Source organism: Mesoplodon mirus, assembly GCF_964341445.2.
Source record: "Mesoplodon mirus genome assembly, chromosome: 2".
Lineage (NCBI taxonomy): Eukaryota > Metazoa > Chordata > Mammalia > Artiodactyla > Ziphiidae > Mesoplodon > Mesoplodon mirus.
In genome coordinates, this window is record NC_138977.1 from 46,915,186 (window position 1) to 46,934,846 (window position 19,661).

Below are 19,661 nucleotides of genomic sequence, written 5' to 3' on the forward strand. Positions count from 1 at the left end.
TTAACTCGACCTCTCTAAGCCTGTGTAAAATTAGCATAAAAATCCTAACTACTTTATAGGGTTATTGTGAGGATTGAACAATTAAAACAGAAGAGTGGCTGGCACATTAAGTATTAGATTTGAAGGGCAGTTTTCATGTAATGTATTATGATACTTTAAGGAAAAACATGTCAAAGTTCATTTCATAAGAGTGATAGTCTGCCCATATATTTTGCCTATAACAAAATGTGATTAAGCAGCATAAGTTAAAAGTAGTGTAGATTTTGGAGGTTCAAATGTTGCACTGCCCCGTAAACCTCAGTTTTCACACGTGAAAAATACTTTAAAGTTACTCTAAAAGAATTGTTAAGAAAACTGGTGAAATGTATATGCCTGAGTTTTGTTTCTTCTACGGGCATTTCCTTTCCTAATTGCCTTTTATTCCTTTCACCATTTCCTCAGTCCTTCCTTCCAAAATTCCTCAGCTGTCTTGATAGTCTCTGAGAAACACTGCCAGAACTAAGGTGCAAAGTAGCTTCCTTGACTGTAAGGAGATGTGGCTTTTTCCATGAATCAAGGTCATGAGAATCAGTGTCTAGTGTTTTCCCAGCTATGCCCCTGCGGCCAAGTCTGGGCCTAGATCTAGGACAGGTCTGTAATCCTGGTATCTCCTGGGATTTCAGCTTTTAGCTGCTTTCGCATGTAAAATGCTTTGTATGTATTTAGCAACGCCTAACGATAAACACCACACAAAGAAACAGAACTGTTTTTTCTCTCTGTGGAGGCCACGTCCTATTTTTTCTACATCCCAGTACTTAGCACCCAGTAGGCCCCATAATATAGCGTTGAACGATTTTGAACTTCTCGGTGGAGCTTAAAAACCTCCATTTCCTAGGCTGAGTTTAAGGTGCAAGCAGCTGAAACCACTGGCTGCATTTTTACTCTCGTCTAGAGCAGCAACCTAAAGACACCTAGTTCAGAGAGAAAAAAAATCACTAAAATTCCCTTCCTCTTAATAACATAAAAGGACCAGAAAAATAAGTCCCCAAAAGACAGCGCAGAAGGCACAGCGCTGCAGCGACCCAGCTCCTCTTCGGGTGCGCTCTCGAAGGGCGAAGAGGCCGGATCCTTGGGGCAGGAGAAAGGCAGCCTCCTTGTGACGTCAAATCAGCGGACTCTCGCCCCGGCTTCACGCCGGTTCCGGTTCCCCGGCTTTCCGGGCGCGAGACTACGTGAGCGCGGCGGCGTTCTGCGCGTGCTCCGCAGAGAGACGCGAGAAGGTTGGGTCCAACTCGCGGAGGAGATGCGTGATTGGCTGAAGCCGTGCTGGGGGGTCCCCCAGCCCTTTCGGCAGGGGTAAAACAATAAGAGGGGGCGGTGGCAAAGGGGGCGGGACGTCCGTGTTCCTTGTCGTTCGCCGCAGTGCCTGGCGCCCGGGAAGAGGTGGTTGTGAGGGGAACCAGCTCGTAGCTCTCCGGTTCCGAGGTTTGAGGTTTGTCGGAGGAGGGAGAGGGCGGCGAGCGAGAAGAATCCGCTGCAGCCGGTCCTCGGCGAATTTCCCGCTGACCTCCGCGCGACGTACCCGCCGCCGCTGTTGGTTGGAGGTGTGTATGGGGGCCGGGAAGGGCGGTCGGTCTGGTGGTCGGAAGGGGACATTCCCGTCGCGCGCCGCGGCTCTAGGCAACCGTCCAGTGCATGAGCTCCGGTGTCGGAGGTGTAACTGCAGAGAGAGACATTGTTCTTGCCGGCTGCCTACGCTGCTGTGTGTGCGAGAGGGAAGCCGAGCCTTTTCCTCAGGTGAGGGATGGGAGACCGCATGGGGAGGGAGGTGACCGGCACGCGTTGTGCGGACGGAGGGCTCCGAGGGCACAGGTGGGGCCGGGGTTGGTTGGGGATGAGGTGGCGAGCTGGGAAAGGGGACGCAGTTGCTCCCAAAGGCGCGCTGATGGAGGCTTCGGACGGGACGTGGGGGAGTGGGCTTGCCCGAGAGGATGTTTCGGGTGCGGAGCCCACCAGCCTCGTCCCAGACTCTTGCGGCTCTTATTCCCGGTTCCCTGGCAGTGGGGAGGCCGCCGCTGCCCCGCCCGTGGGGGAGGGGAAAAGAGGCTGTGTTGGCGGAGGCAGAAGCGACGCAGATGCGAAAGTAGCGGCCTCCGGGCACCATTTCGGTGCACGGAAACAGAATCCGGCTCTGAAGGCAGCCTTCGCTTTGCTTACCCAGTACCTGGTGTTCTGCGATCTCTGACCCCCCCGCGGGTTTATCCCGAAGGAGCTGGGAAACCCGGGCTGTATATAATGTACGCCTTTTCCGTGCCCTTTTTATGTAGGCGATCTCTTGCTGACCCAGGAAAACAAGAGATGTTTGAGTGCTTTGGGGAGTGGGTTTCTTCCTCTTCCCCCATGTCTTCTTGGGGAGGGTGGGAAGGATAGTCAAGGGGAGGAACATAGCGTCCGTAGATTGTGTTAATATTGTTAGCGGAATCTGATCGAATTTTACCTGCCTCTTTAAAGGCAGGTTTCTTAAGATGGCCCTGTGCCGCTTTGGGGAGAGTATAGATATGCATCTACAATTTTCCGCATAGGTCAATTTTTTCCCTCCAGTGTATGCCTACTTTCTTAACAGATTTTTTTTTTTTTTTTTGGAGGGGCAGTATCTTTGCTCTCTTAAAAATCAAGCACAAGCAAAAACCCACAGAACCCACGTGCACCGAAGCTGGAATAATAGCAAAGTTGTACCCTTTCCCCCCCATATGATTGTTGTGATAATAGCTTGTGTTAAAATACTGGTTTTAACACCTGGTGCTAGTCTTCCAAACGTTAGCATTGCATGTACCTGGATCTGTGAATCATTAACTGCAGTTAGGCGACCCCGTATGCTACAGGGGAAGAAGATGGGAATTCCTTGTCCAGCTCCATATTTGGCAGTTAATATAGCCTTAGGCATGTGAACAGTTTCTAAACAGTTGACCGTATTAGTATCCAGTGGTCCTTTTGATGTCCAAAATTCCTGGTCTCAAAAAATAGACGGTATGATTAATTTCAAATTCTTAGTACTGAATTATGTGTTTCTTTGATGATATTATCTTCCCATTTTCTTAAATATTTAGGATTATTCATGTATATCCTTGTGTTATGATTTAATCACTAGAGGCTGTTTAATTCTGAAAGGTTGTCCACAAATTGTAGGGAGGATAAGGACCTCAAATGGATTGTTTACTATTTAAGAGCTGTTATGGTTCAGGTTGCTGAATATTCAGGGGTTGAAATGTTTGTCAGTGGTGAACAAGTAGCAAGAGGAAAGAACCAGAATGCTTGTGGGGTGGATGGGGATCAAAAATGGAAGAAGAAAAATAAGTCTTTAATAATTTGATAGTCGTATTGGGTGTGTTTAGTGAGCAGTTGAGTTGTTAGCAGACAGCTCTTGAGTTTGAATAGGATTGGCACTCTTGGTAGTAGGATATATTTATTATCCGTATTTCATTTATGAGAGATCAAAAATGAAAATCTCCATATCAGTTACTGAAAATCTATAAATACCAATAGTGTCTTTAGGTTAACAGTTTCCTTGTCCTGAAGAATTATTGCTGTTAGCCTGTTATGAGGATTTTCTAGGTTGCTTTAAATAAGACTTTTTCCCACATATTTTATACTGAGTGCATATGGAGGTGAGGAATGACCCCTTTTCAAGGCTGGTTTTGATAGTTATAAATTAGGTTGTTTCTGAACTTAAATTCAGTAGAATTTAATTGACAAACTTGACTTAACTCTCCACTGGGAAACATTTAAGGGCTGACAGAACAAACAAGTTCTATCTCCCAGAACTCTGGACTGGCTTCAGACACAATAGAATCAGTTTCTTGACTGATGTTTCTCAGCTTATTTTTAACTTAATTTCCAGATATTTTACCCTATGTTGATACACTATTGTAGTATGCTAGGATGACTGTTTTGGATTTCCTGTTATGTTACTGTTTTCTGCCTTTTGGCTCCTCCTTACAGTATCAAATAAGCTAACAGACTTTAAATTTTTTTGTATTCTTGCATCCCTGATGGTTCTTCATAAGCGGTGGTTCTTAAGCAGGTGTAATGAAAACATCACTAAAGGGAGGAGACCTGATTTCAAATCCTCTCTCTCATAACTATAACTGAAGGACCTTGAACTCCTTTCCTTAGGCTCTCAAAACATCATGGTTTCCTTTTCTGTAAATGAAGCTAATATCCTATCTATTTCACTGAGGTAAAGGAATGTGTAGTTACTTGTTAAACCTTAAAGCATAATATAAACACACGCTTTAATTTTTGTGGGGCGGCATTTCCATTTCCTTAATGCTTGGTCACTTTTAATAGCTTCTGAACTTGAAAACTTGCCTCCTTACCTTTGGGGCCTGAGGAGAGAAAGCTTAATTCACAGCTACCTTTTATTTCTGTGACTGGTGCTTAGATCTTGTTTGTGATGCTTTCATTCTGTGGTGTGCCACAACAAATTGGAGGTTGCTGTTCTAAATAGATACGCATTGCTCTTTTTTTTAATTAATTTATTTTTGGCTGCATTGGATCTTCGTTGCTGCGCGTGGCCTTTCTCTAGTTGTGGTGAGCGGGGGCTACTCTTCGTTGCGGTGCGCGGGCTTCTCCTTGTGGTGGCTTCTATTGCTGCAGAGCACGGGCTCAGTAGTTGTGGCGCACGGGCTTAGTTGCTCCGGGGCATGTGGGATCTTCCCGGACCAGGGCTCAAACCCATGTCCCCTGCATTGGCAGGCAGATTCTTTTTTTTTTTTTTTTTAGTTTTTGGCTGCATCCCATGGCATGTGGGATCTTAGTTCCCGGACCAGGGATCTAACCCACGCCTCCTGCATTGGAAGGCAGTCTTAACCACTGTACCTCCGGGGAAGTCCCAATAGGCGGATTCTTAACCATTGTGCCACCAGGGAAGCCCTTCATTGCTCTTTTGATTGGTAAAGTCATTTTAAACAAAGACCATCTGGAATTTCCAAAGGTTTCAGTTGTAATATGAGGTTAGCTGTCAAAAATGGATCTTAGAGTCCATGGTTCAGTGAGAACGGGCCTGGGCCTGACTAGTGTGAGACCAGCCATGAGTGAGGGGCTCTAGAGAGAAAGGGGTGGGTAAGTATCCAATAGTAGAGACAAGTTGTGTCCTAGCATAAACATAGCCTTTGGTAACATAGTTTCTGGTAAGAGAACTGCATCCTGTTACTAGGATCTTACTCTTTTTATAGAAAGCAAGATAAAGTACTACATCTAACTACAGTACTGAAAAATTTTTTTGTAGGGTTTTTTCTGTTTTTCAAAATGTCATTTTCTTTTGGTTTCTTGACTTTTTAAAGACAACATGGTGTCTCAACTTCTCAGCAGTTTTCATTTTGCACGTTTTTTTTCCAGTTATTAACATAGCCACCAAATTGTGACATGAAATTTCATGTAAGTAATTTGCAATAAGTGAAATCCTACCCACCTCCCCCCCAGCTGCTTGAGCCAAAGATACTGCAGTTCTCTTCACTCGTGGCTCCTCGAAGAGTGAATTTTTGATTGTGCGTTTTGATGCTAATATATAGTGGTGGTGGTTGCAGCCAGGTGTTTAGGGTTAACAGTTTAGTATAACTAGAGTTTATGATCCTATGTAGATATAGCTATTTTATTAGTTAATACAGAATGGAGGTGCCATTTCAGAGATTTCTTAGATTAAAAAGAATTAATGGGATACAAAATGACTTCACTTGGATAACCTTCTCTTTTGTATTGTAATCTGCTCTGATAATTTTGCAGTAGTAGATCTAAGGAATTAATTACATTTTCTTGTTCAAGTGCACACATTGCCTTCATATTATTGAAATCATAGTTGCAAATTTTATACTGCTTTTTTTTCTATGGTTTTATAGTCTTTGACAATATTTTAATGATTGCATATGAACTGATGTTTCACAGTTGGGGTTCAGTGTATTGTATTTTTGTTTGTAAGACCATTACCTTTTTGTTTTTAAGACCATTAATTTAATATTAGGTTATCAGAAAAAAATAGTACTATATCAGGTAAGCATATCAAATGTTTTTTAAATTACCTCTTGGAAACAACAAAATTTGAGAGTGCACCTAAGGATCTAGGCAGTAAGTTTTTGTTTCTCTGTGTAGCTGCTGATTTTAAATTCCAGCATGGTATCTTTATCACTGTTCCTCCCATCTCCACCTCCTCAATTTTATCTTCAATTAGTTGGTAGTATTTAAGCACACTCAGACTTTAACCATAAATTGTCACTAATGTTGTAGGCATAAAAGATTACTTTTTTGCTTTGCTTGTGGTCTAAATGGATTTTCACACTTTCGACCTTTATTCTAGAGCCATGTTTTCTAACTAATAACATGTATATGTTAGATGGTTATCAGAAAGTAAATGAAAATTTCAAAGTGTTTTTTAAAATTACAGAGTACATATATACTCTTTGTAGTATTCAGACAGTATAGTAACTAGTTTACCAGTGGTGGTCTGAATTGGTATGTAGTTTGTTTTTTTTTCCCTAGACCCTCAACGCATATTATCTTGTATATTTCTTTTTGTATCATGCCTTTTTTCCAAAGATGGGATTTGTAGCATTCTACAATTTCGTTGTTAACTTTTGTGGAGAGTATTTTTTGTCTATTTTTATAACTTTCCTATTTTTGTGCAGTTGTGCACGTATTTCTTTGTAATATGTCTTAGAAGTGGGATTACTGGTTATATGTGTTCATTTTAAATTAATTTGATTAAAACTGCAAAATTACATCTCCAAAAGGTTGTAACTATATTTCCACCAACACTGTATTTGAAAGAGCCTTTTTCCCCCACCCCTTTAACAGTACTGGATATTATCAGTCATTTTCATTTTTGTTAATATAATAGATGAAAGACTGAATAAACTGCGTTTTTTGAACTGTTGAATATTGTCAATTTCAGGGTTACCTTACAAATAAGTGCTTGGTATGTGGTAGATTCTCCATAAATGTTTGTGAAATGATTAATATAATCATTATATATAATCATTTGTATTGCTAAATTTTTTTAATTGAGTAAGTTACAATCAGTAAAAACTGGTCTTTTCATGTGTTCAGTTGTATGATTTTGGATAGACATACACAGTCATGAAACCACCACTACAATCAAGATATATTTCCTTCCCTTCTGTCTCTAGCCTCTGATCTGATTTAGCCCTATAATTTTAATTTTTGTAGACTGACATATCAGTAGAATCATATAGCATTAACTTTATCTTTAGGTAATCTTTTGGAAACTCGTTCATATTGTTGCATATATCAATAAGTTCTTTTTATTGCCAAGTATTTGATTATTTGGATATACCACAGTTTGTTCATTCACTTGGCTAATGGTCATTTTGTTGTTTCCAGGTTTTGAGTGTTTATTATTAATAAAGCTGCTGCAAACAACATACAGGTCTCTGTGTGGACATGTACTTCATTTCTTTTGGATAAATATGTAGGAGTGGGATTGCTGGGTAATATGAGACATGTATGTTTAATTTTATGAGAAACTGCCATACTGTTTTCCAAAGTGACTATACCATTTTTTTGTTCCTGCCAACTTTTCCCATCCTTGCAAGCACTCAGTATTTTTAGATTTTAATGTTAGCCATTAAAGGTATTTAGTGGTATGTCATCATGGTTTTAATTTGTAATTTTGAATGATTATTGACGTTGAGCATCTTTTCATGTTTATTTGCCATCTGTATATCTTGATGTGGACTGTATATTCAGATCTTTTGCCCATTTAAAATTGGATTTTTTGTTATTAAGTTAGGAGAGGCCTGTCTTCTGGGAATAAATCCTTTATTAGATATGTATACAAATATTTTCTTTCATACTGTGGCTTGTCTTTTCATTTTCTTGATGACTTTGAGCAGGCGTTTTACATTTGATGTAAGCCCAATTTGTCAGTTTAAAAAAATTTTTTTGTGTCTTATCTAAAATCTTTACTTAACCTAAGGTTATTACGGTTTTTTTCCTGTCCTTTTTCCTAGAAGCCTAGAGTTAGGTTTTACATGTAGTTCCATGGTCCATCTCAGGGTAATTTTTGTACATGGTACAAAGTATGAGTCAAACTTCCTTTTGTTTTAACATGTAGATATCAAGTTGTTCCAAAATCATTTTGTTGAAAAGAGAATTACTTTGGTACCTTTGAAAATAAATTGACTACATTGTGTGGGTCTACTGTAATGCTAAATTTTTTAGATTTATCTCTAAAAGTTCTTAGAATTACTTGTGCTAAAGCTGCTTTACTTGTTTTGTTTGGACCTTAGTTAATCTCAAAACTGTTAACTTCATATTGCAGTAGTATGTGTTCACGTAAATGAATGTGTACACGTATATACATTTACATATAAATAAGAACTAGAGTGTAGAAGACTGACTTTAAAATATTTTGGAATTACACGATTAATGATTTGTTTATTCATTAGCATTCCCCCATATAAGCTTTTTTTCCCTTTCAGTTTTATTGAGATAAAATTGACATAGCACTATATAAGTTTTTGTACAGCATGATGATTTGACATACATCGTGAAATGATTATCGCAATAAGTTTTGAACACCATCCTCTCAGATAGATACAAAATTAAAGAAACAGAAAAAATTTTTGTGATGAGAACTCTTTGGATTTACTTTCTTAACAACTTTACATATATAACATACAGCAGTGTTAATTATATTTTATCGTGTTGTACATTACATCTTTTGTAGGAGCTTTATTCATTAACCATTGAAATACCTTTGTATTTTGGTACGCTATCTCTTAAGAGGTCTTTTTTTTTTTTAATGGCCCCACCACATGGAATGCTGGATCTTAGTTTCCCAACCAGGGATCGAACCCGTGCCCCCTGCAGTGGAAGTGCAGAGTCCTAATCACTGGATCACCAAGGACTTCCCTTAAGAGGTCTTTAGTATCACAGATTTGTTCAACAAATTTTTTTAATCCTTTTATGTACAAAGTAATGGTAGATGCTGCAAACACTATCTCTTGAGCATCTCCTGGAAGCATAACACTGCTAGGCTTATGCTCAGCATTAACTTAAAGGAGTCTTCCAAACAGGAGAGAGGTGTGCCTGTGCACAGGCACACATATTACTAGGACTTAAATGAGCCAAAGAAGATATATGTAGTACTGAGAGAAGAAATGATTAATCCTGCCTGAGGGACCTGGCTAAGAAAGCCATGTAGGGTTGGAATAGGATCTTGAGAAGGTTTTTGTAAAGTGCATGAAGGAGCATTTTGTGGTTTTGAGGAGACAGTCATCTCCTAAAAATTCTTTTCTCTTTTAGCTCTGGCTTGAAATACTTACTTCCTCATCTTCTACATGTCAGATTTCTACCCCTGTTCCAATACAAGTGGTACATTCTTTGTGGTAGGGCTGTAACATTTATCATATTAGATACTTGTGTTTAGGAATTCTATCTCCCAAGCAGCAGATCAAGTCTGACATGTTCACCTTTGTTTTTCCATGCATAGAATCTGGCATATATATAGAAGGTAAATCTTGAATGAGTTTGTGTTGTCCCACCTATTTACCCAGCCTGTGTTGAATGAAGTAAGACAATGGCCTAGAGTAATGATGGTAAGTAGTATAATATTCTTAGAGCGTAGAATTTGTTTAGAGAGGTGAGAAGTGTAATGGAAGATAATTTGAAATGTTGGTTAGGGCCTTGTATGTCAGACTGGATTTCAATGGAAGGCCTTATACTTCAAACTGAATGCAGGTGTTTGGATTTTACTGTATACAGTGTATGCTACACATGATACAGAAGTTTGGGAGACTTTTGAGGAAGAACTGAAAGGGTCTGAATTCAATGGGAACAGACAGGATGGGACAAATTCCAAGAAATTTTCGAGTTGTCTAGATTTTGCAGTTTGAAACTTAAAGAGGGAAAGTCACTTAGGACTGAGCTTGCAAACAAGATGGTGGCACCATTAACAGAAATAAGGAAACTGCTTTCTCTTTATAGGAGAGGGTGGATATATTGGGTTACCTATGAGTTCATATGTGGGTATTTAGCAAGGGGTTAAAAATGTCAAATTTGAGTTCATGGCAGAGACTACATATAAATTTAGGTATATCTGAGAGGTGAAGCCATTTGACAATCTGAAATTGCCACATTAGAAGACAGACCTTGAGGACTTCTGCATTTCGATGAGAAGGAAAGTTGCCTCATGGTAGAAATCTAGAAACATTAAGAGGAGGTGAGCAACAGTGATAGTGTAGACAGGTAGAAGACTGAGGTCGTTGGATTTTTGGGAATTGTGACTTTTCAGAGAATTACATTTAAGGGAGAACTTAGATTATAATATTTGAGAGGGGGAGTAGAGAAGGGGAAGACTAAGATGCACAGTTAGTAATTTAGGTCAGAATATGATTTTTTTTTTAATTTTAATTTTTGGCTGTGTTGGGTCTTTGTTGCAGTGCATGGGCATCTTGTTGTGGAGCACGGGCTCTAGGCAGGTGGGCTCAGTAGTTACTGCGGCGCACGGGCTTAGTTGCTCTGTGGAATGCTCTTCCCGGCCCAGGGATCGAACCCCTGTCCCCTGCATTGGCAGGCAGATTCTTAACCACTGCTCCACCAGGGAAGTCCCCAGAATATGATTAATAAAGTGCCATGATAAAGGCCCAAAGTACTTTGAGAATTCAGGGGAAGGACGATTGTATTCTATTTGGAAATCAGGAAAGATTTTCAGGAGAACAGTATTTTAGCTGGGCCCAAATGAATGCATTTGTTGGACATATTATTTTACTACATTTCTGCTAAATTGTTTAGTCTCTGGAATACCTGCAATGACTGGCTATTCATGAAGTAGCTCTGTTCTGGTTATTCTTGCATTATATTGAAGCTAGATCTACCTTCCTGTAGTTTCCGTTCACTGTTCAATCAGTATTTAATTTATGCGTATTAGAACAGAACTGTCAGTCCATTTTAGACATTACGTCCATATTCATGTAGCCTGAGATTGTTTGTTTTGGGGGGAGCCCCATTATGTTAGTGATTTTTAACTAAAGAACAAACAAAAACCCTAAGTGTTTACCTAAAAGTTGAAGCTTTGGTCAAGGAAAGAAGAGAAAGAGGGCAATAACTTTTTTAAAGGAGATCTTGAAATTGAGGAAATTTGAGCATGTTGCAGGATATGAAGCACACTGTGACTTTCTTTGCTGTCTTGGATTTGTGTTTATAGCGTTACTTTCTCCTCTCCTCCGTTCCCCTCTCAATGGACATAAAGAGGTTCAGAAAAGATGGTGACAGTTGATAATAGAGCAGTTTCCCATGAGAGCTGGAGTAGATGTGCTGCAGAAATTAGTCTAGGCAAATGGAGAGGAGGAAACATTTTAAGAGACAGGAATGAGGGGCTTCCCTGGTGACGCAGTGGTTAAGAATCCGCCTGCCAATGCAGGGGACACGGGTTTGAGCCCTGGCCCAGGAAGATCCCACATGACGTGGAGCAACTTAAGTTCGTGCACCACAACTACTGAGCCCACATGCCACAACTACTGAAGCCTGTGCGCCTAGGGCCTGTGCTCCGCATGAAGAGAAGCCACCACAGTGAGAAGCTCGCGCACCGCAACAAAGAGTAGCCCCCTCTCACCGCAATTAGAGAAAGCCCGCGCACAGCAACGAAGACCCAACACAGCCATAAATAAATGAATGAATGAATAAGAGAGAGAGAGAGGAATAAAAGGATGTTGATTAAGATACACAGGAATTACGGGCAGACTTAGTGAATGACCTCTGAAGTAGTTGAAGCTCTGTAAGTAGTAAGGAAAGTCAGATGTAATCACGTTGGTATCTCGATGAATAAATAGGATTGATATTGCTTTTAACTGACAGGAAAAGAGTACATTTTACATTGTACATCCCAGTATGACAGCAGTCTCCACATATTCAAGTGTTTTGTGGGAAAGCAGGGCTTAATACATGGAATTTCACTTTCTGTAAAAAGGTGTTAAATGATAATTGCTCTTATCTTTGAAGGTGCTAGAGGCCAATAGTCTCTGAAGATTCTTTTTGTACATAAGTATCCTTAAATCTTGGCTGTCTTTGTTGAACTGTATAGTCTTGTAGGTTTGACCAGAGATCGCTTCTCAATTTGTGAATTAAGAAATAAGATCCAAAAAGGTCATGACTTTTTCATGGCCTTAGATATTTAAAACCTTTCTTACTTTCATGTTCAGAGGGGTGTGTGTGTGTGTGTGTGTTTATATATCTGTGTATATATATACATACACACATATATAGAGAAGGACCCAAATCCCAGAAATTGCTTACCTATGATTTGGGTTCTTTGCTGTGAATAAATTTCCCTACTCCAGGGTAGAACACTGGAAGATGGCAATTGTTTCTGTAGAATACATAAATTAACCTGTTGTTAAAAGTAGGTAAGTCAGTGAGGTTGCCTTTTTCCCCTTCTATACTTTTACTTTCTGGTTGATGGAGTTGACTTTCCATCAATCGATTATATTTTAGCCTTCTAAATTGAGTCACTAAATCAGTGAAGCAAGTAACTGATATGTAAGTTACATTTAAGTCAGTGCAGTTAACTGAAACACCATCCTCTAAGTAACATCTTCATTTGATTTTATCCTTCCCTCTGAGAGCCTCCCCGTAACTTTAAAAAAGTGTACTCTGCATAGCCTCTTACGTATAGCTATTTGTTAAGCTTTTACCAGATTAGCACTGCCTTATCTTGTTCACCATTTGAAGTTCACTTTTCAGGTTAACCTTTTTTGAATAAATAATAATTTATTGAGTAATCAAGTAAAAGTTACCTCCACTGCCCATCTCCTTTGCCTGTCTCTGATCTAAATTGATATCATGGCCTTATGGCCATCAACTTTAGTGACTGTATAGGTAGTGGGCAATGTGAAGCCTCTCCTGAACTTTGTTACAGTAACTCTAGTGTATTTTGATCTTTCTCTGACATTGATATGTGTAATTGGTACCTTTTTTTTTTCACTTTGGTTATACGTAGGTGACAAAAATGGTAGGTGAATATGTACTTTATAAATGTGATGGGAAATTGGGGTAAATGACAAAGTCTCACTGTAGAAAATCTGGAAATTGGGCAAAAAAAGAAGGAAACACAAGAATCCCCAAACCCAGAAACAATCCCTAATAGTATTTTTGTCTTTAACCATTTGAACAAAATTATTTTGTACATAATTATTTTATTCAGAGGGTAAGTTAGTATCTTCCCACAGCTTAAATCAGTTGTTACAGTATTTAAATGTGTAAACTTTCCACATTTTTGTTATTTTATAAAATTTTACTAGGTGAGTCTACTGTTCTTCAACCTTCCTCATCATTCAAAATAAAAATACTGTTTCTTCATTACTTTAAAAAATTTTTCTTTTTATTTATTTATAAATTTATTTATTTATTTTTGGCTGTGTTGGGTCTTCATTGCTGCGCGTAGGCAGGCTTTCTCTAGTTGCAAAGATCGGGGGCTACTCTTCATTGCAGTGCACGGGCTTCTCATTGCAGTGGCTTCTGTTGCAGAGCACGGGCTCTAGGCGTGCGGGCTTCAGGAGTTGCAGCTCACAGGCTCTAGAGTGCAGGCTAAGTAGTTGTGGCACACGGGCTTAGTTGCTCCGCGGCATGTGGGATCTTCCCAGGCCAGGGCTGGAACCTGTGTCCCCTGCATTGGCAGGCAGATTCTTAACCACTGTGCCACCAGGGAAGTCCCCTGCTTCATTACTTTAATTAATTAATTAATTAATTTTTATATTTATTTTTGGTTGTGTTGGGTTTTGGTTTCTGTGCGAGGGCTTTCTCCAGTTGCGGCGAGCGGGAGCCACTCTTCATCGCGGTGCGCGGGCCTCTCACTGTCGCAGCTTCTCCCGTTGCTAAGCACAGGCTCCAGACGCGCAAGCTCAGTAGTGTGGCTCACAGGCCTAGCCGCTCCGTGGCATGTGGGATCTTCCCGGATCGGGGCACGAACCCGCGTCCCCTGCAATGGCGGGTGGATTCTTAACCACTGCGCCACCAGGGAAGCCCCATTACTTTAAATGTAGCAAATGAGAGTTCTTTTTGTTTTTTAATAATTTATTTATTTTTGGCTGCGTTGGATCTTCGTTGCTGCACACGGGCTTTCTCTAGTTTGCGGCATGTGGGCTTGTCAGTGGCTTCTCTTGTTGCGGAGCACAGGCTCTAGGCGCGTGGGCTTCAGTAGTTGTCCTTCGTGGGCTCTAGAGCGCAGGCTCAGTAGTTGTGGCGCACGGGCTTAGTTGCTCTGCGGCATGTGGGATCTTCCTGGACCAGGGCTCGAACCCGTGTCCCCCTGCATTGGCAGGCAGATTCTTAACCACTGTGCCACCAAGGAAGTCCTGGGAGTCCTTTTATGCATTAGAATTTGTTCATCCTTATTGGAGGTTTTTCGGTTTGGGGGAAACTAATGGCACCTGAAATGACAGTATCTGATTCTACTTTGTGGATTAACTTTTTTTTTTTTTTTTTTTAATGAGTTGGTTTGATTGTGGGTGGTACAGAATTCAAGGTAGAACAAAGGTTGAAGAGCAGACTGGCAGGATTCTAGGATGGGTTTACTTTGACCTCACAGCTAAGGTAGAAGTGGCTAAGGATGAACTGAAGAGATGAGCCACTGTATGAACATTTAAGAAAAAAATGTGCCACAGGCTCCAAGACAACCCTTCATTCTAGCTAGAGGTGGCAACAGATGTTGTGGAAGAGAATTCAGGTGTTTAAACAGCAGTGGAAGTAAGGGTCACCATCACCTGAGGCATAAAGAACAGCTTAGTTTTTGCCAGAGTTCCTAATTCCACCTGTGGCCAGGGGACCCTTCCCCACGGCCTTCACTTTTACCTCCAGCTTCTTCTGCTCCTTTTTTTGTTACTGCCTGAAAGCCTTATCGTCCTCTTCCATCTCCTTGGCCTGCTTCTTGGGCTGCTTCAAGGGCTTCTTGCCACTGTGCCTTCCCCAGACCCTGCCACTGGAAGCAGTTAATTATTTTTGAAAGGAGCTAGGAGTTATATTAAAATGTAAACACATTTTTAAAATATCGAATGAGAGTTGCAAGGCAGCTGAAAAAGAGAAACAGGGAACCTAATAGACCATTATGTAAAAGTTGAGTTGGGAGTCACTAGAATTGTAGAGTTTTATCTGTAGGCTCCATTATGGCTGGTATCTGTTTTTTATTAAAAACAGCATCACAATTGTAATGATTATGGTGGGCTATCTTTGTGAAATATTTTGTTTAAAGGAAACCTACTTTGAGGGAATTCCCTGGCGGTCCAGTGGTTAGGACTCCACACTGTCACTGCCTAGGGTGTGGGTTCGATCTCTGGTCAGGGAACTAAGATCCTGCAAGCCACGTGGTTCAGCCAAAAAGAAAAAGAAAAAGAAACCTACGTTGAAATTTATTTGTTAACAGGAATTTAAACTGCATCCTGATTTACCCAGTAGATACACACACACGTATATATGTATTTAAACAAGTAATATTCAAATTTTCTTTTTTTCTCTTCCCTTTTCTCCAATTCCTAATGTTATAATTTTTACTATTTGAGGGGCTATAAACATATAAATCATTTATTTTAGATGATGAAAGGTTGTGTTTCTATTTTTATTTTGTACTTGATTTGCTTGACGTTATCTTTGAGATTTTGGGCTTATATTTTATCATAGCACCTAACCTATTCTGTTCCCTGTTTGCTTGTCTGTATTCCATGACAGACTATATACTCCTGAGGGCTAGAGTCGAGGGCTAGAGTCTTGTTCACTAGGTTATCCCATTTACTGTAAACAGTGCATGGCATGTAGTTAGGTAATTAATAGCAAAAAAGGTTGGAAAGACATACACCAAATGTAAAAAAAACATTATCTGAGTGTTGAGGTTATTGCTGATTTTTAATCATAATCATTATCATTTTGAAAACAGTGAACTTAATCCCTAGAAGGAGAGAGTACAAAGAAGACAAAAATCAGTACTGTCTGTGATAAATGTAATCACCAAGTCCTGATTTGTGCCCTCTGCCTAGTTTTCAAAAATAAACTGTTGGAATCCAAGAATGTAGGAGATAATGGTCCCCAAAGGAAAAAGATACTATGAGTGGGAAGACTTTATTATGGTGCCCCTAGTCTGAGACAGTGCTGGACTCTTGGGAATTAGAAAGAGAACTATGCTACTTCCCCCTGTATTGAAGGATAGGGAGATCAAGAAATAGAGACAAAGGGGAGATGGCAGATGTTGGAGATTATCAGTAGTTGTTTGGAATTTATTATTTTGCTGTTGTAGTTACTTTTTAATAAATGATATTTTCTTTACTTTCATTTGAATGGCTGAGAAGATTTACTTCATGGAATTTAACAAAGATGACTTTTAATGGTTATTATTCTTATGTTTGCTCCCTTAGCATTTGACATTGTGCAGCAAAGAAATGGTTATGGAGAAGCCCAGTCCGCTGCTGGTAGGGCGGGAGTTTGTGAGGCAATATTATACTTTGCTGAATAAAGCTCCAGAATATTTACACAGGTAAATTTTAATTGCATATTTGATATTTTTATTTGGTTTTATTTTCTTGAATATGACTACATATAAATTTTGTCTTTACTGTTTTATGTCCTGACAGTACCTTTGCAAAGCACACCCAGTATTTTAACAGTCTGATGGCTTAAAACCAGTCTTTTTCAAGTTTTTTTGACTCAAATCTACAGTAAGAAAAACACCTCACATTATATCCCATTATATAACACATTCACATCTGTACACATCACACACATATACACAATTACATACTCTTGATATTTTATATTTCATTTTTTTATAAAAACCACAGACTTGACCAGCTAATGGGTTCTAGCCTTTATTGAAATCACAGGCTTAAGTTTGTTTTTTTTGTTTGTTTTTGAGTTGTCTGTAGCAATGTTAGGAAATGAATCAGTTAAGTGATCATACTTGTGAAAATTCCTTCTGATTGATCCACAAGATAGTATTCCTTGGTAAAACAGCAACAGTAGCCTTGTTTACTATTTTGGCAAGAGTTGGACATCTGTAAGGTTCTTTTTTCCCAGAGATTGAAATAAAATGGATTTATATTATGAGTAGTATTTATAATTTTTGTTCTACCTGTTTTTTTTTTTTTTTTGCGGTACGCGGACCTCTCACTGTTGTGGCCTCTCCCATTGCGGAGCACAGGCTCCGGATGTGCAGGCCCAGCGGCCATGGCTCACGGGCCCAGCCGCTCCGTGGCATGTGGGGTCTTCCCAGACCGGGGCACGAACCCGTGTCCCCTGCATCGGCAGGCGGACTCTCAACCACTGCGCCACCAGGGAAGCCCTACCTGGTTTATTTTTAACAGGTGGAAGATAAGTGAGACCTTTGTAAGTATTAGGCTCTGCAAACATTTGTTGTAGAATACTAGCCAAGTGAGTTAAGGATAAATATACCATTGTCACTTCATGTGGGAAAGACTGTTAAAAGGACTTATTCTTTTATCTATAGGTTCTCTTTATAATCATTCTGGGCATTCTAAAGTTTTACTTTGCATTATGCCCCTCCATTGTTAAACCTGTGTGTAATATTCCCTATGTTATCCCAGGGGTGTTTTTATATAACTACCACCTCCTCCCGTCCGCACCCCCCCCCCAATCAAAAGGAATACCTGTACATTTTCTATTATAAAAATGAACATTCGTATTGACAGGGTATGTGAATTTGAGGGAGAATGGAATTAATAAGGCCTTTTATTATCTGAAATTTAGTCTTCACAATGTAGGCATTAGCATTTTTAGCTTTTTTTTTTTAACAAGGAAAAACAAGACTCTACCATCATTTCAAATAACAGCACAAACTTCTGTTTTATACTTAGCTTATGTAACAGATTTCCCTGTTAATGAACATTTAGTTTGTTTTTAATTTTTCACTTATTAACACTAATGAATATCCTTACACATGCATTTTTGTGCACCTTTCTAATTATTTTCTTAGACTAAGTTCCTAGAAGTAGAATTGTTAAGTCAAAGGTATGACTATCTCTAAGGCTTTTCTTATACACACTTACAGCCAAATTGTCCTCCAGAAAAATGATAGCTGTTTACATGTTTGCGAGTAGTACATGAGAGAAAATAATACAAACTTAAAAATATGGGTAATGGTTAAAAGCATGGACTCTGTAGCCAGCTGCCCCAACTTGATAGGTGTGTGACCTTTGAGGAATTAATTGTTCATTTAGATAATAGCACTTACTCCTGAGGTTGTTAGGAGAGTAAAATGAATCAATATGTATGTAGTGCACTGAGAACATTGCTTGACATGGAGGAAGTCTTACATGTTTTATTACAATAGGAGCTGAGTTCTCTTTACGAAAAAATTAGCTTTGCATGTTGATAACCTTAATTTAGGAATATATTAATTCTAATTGCTTCAGGTAATACCAGAGAAACACTAATTTGTCATGTACTTAAGAGCAGTATAAAAATATAATTGAGGAATTAGATGCCGAAATAATGTAGATTTTTTTTTAACTTAGTCTCCAAATTATTTCAGTTAATTTAAACCTAAACTTTTAACCTAAGCCTTTGGAATTAGTAGTCATTTGGAACTCTCAGTAGAATGAATGTTAAACAGTATCTGATTCCCAAATTTAGATAACTGAGTTTTTGTATCTGATGGGGGGAAAATGGGTAAATTAACTACAGCATCAGTGTTTAGAATATATTTTGAATATTTCATTTTTCCACTTAATAAAATATATAGATATGGTAAGAATTAGATGAGAATAGCTAATGACTGAGTGTATATTTAGTGTGCCAGGCACACTAAGAATTCTGTGTCATTACTCATTTAATCCTTACAACAACTCTGTGGAGAGAAGTTACTCTTGTTCTGTTTTATAACCAAGGAAACTGAACTTTGAGGACTGTAAATCTCAAGATTACATAGCTAATGAGTGACAGAGCCAGACCTGGAAACTAAGTCTGTTTGACACCAGGACTCTACTGCCTCTTACACTTCTCTTCACAACTGAATGTCAATCATTATCAATGGTTTTACAGGTTTTATGGCAGGAATTCTTCTTATGTTCATGGTGGAGTAGATGCTAGTGGAAAGCCCCAGGAGGCAGTTTATGGCCAAAATGTAAGTATCAATTTCATATGCATTTTAGATTACTTTAGTTTTTTTTTTGAGGTAAGATAGAAATTTGGAAAATAGCTTCTTGTGCCCATGGATTTCATTTTGAATGTAATCAGCTATACTAGAATTATGTTACAGTAATCATCGAATGTGCTTTGAGTCCTTATGAACATCAATTTTGTACAAAGCACAGGTATTACACTGGCAGGGATACAAAAGAGAAAATGGAGCATTTTAATATCCTTGGTGTATTTTATACATGAAATAGTTGAGACAATGTATAACATTTATAGAAATGTGGGCTAAACCTTATGTTACAGGAGTGCATAGGAGTATATACCCTTATGACTTTGTAGAGGATGTGGGACTTCCAGTAGACTCTGAATGATAGGTTTTGGCCTTACCAAACAAGAGGAAATTGAAAGTAGGAGAAATGGCATCAGCAGACAAGCAGTAAAGTTAGGTGCGAGGTCAAGGAATAGTCAACACAGTTTACATGAATGACTAATACTTAATACGGAACAGTGGGAGAAAGCTGCACAAAGCCTATAAT

At 39.3% G+C, this 19,661-nt stretch overlaps 1 protein-coding gene across 4 annotated transcripts in view; it reads left to right on the forward strand.

Annotated features, from left to right (window-relative positions):
* G3BP2 (G3BP stress granule assembly factor 2) overlaps positions 1-19,661 on the forward strand; it is a 78,087-nt gene that overhangs the window by 45,062 nt on the left and 13,364 nt on the right. The window contains exons 1-3 of one of the 4 annotated variants that reach the window (XM_082636979.1): positions 1,355-1,583; positions 16,389-16,507; positions 19,030-19,111. In XM_082636979.1, the coding sequence (XP_082493105.1) occupies positions 16,413-16,507; positions 19,030-19,111 (177 nt within the window). In that variant the 5' untranslated portion in view covers positions 1,355-1,583; positions 16,389-16,412. Of the gene's footprint in view, positions 1-1,354; positions 1,584-1,645; positions 1,777-16,388; positions 16,508-19,029; positions 19,112-19,661 lie in introns of those variants that run through there. The other 3 variants (XM_082636976.1, XM_082636977.1, XM_082636978.1) reach the window with 3 other exon arrangements.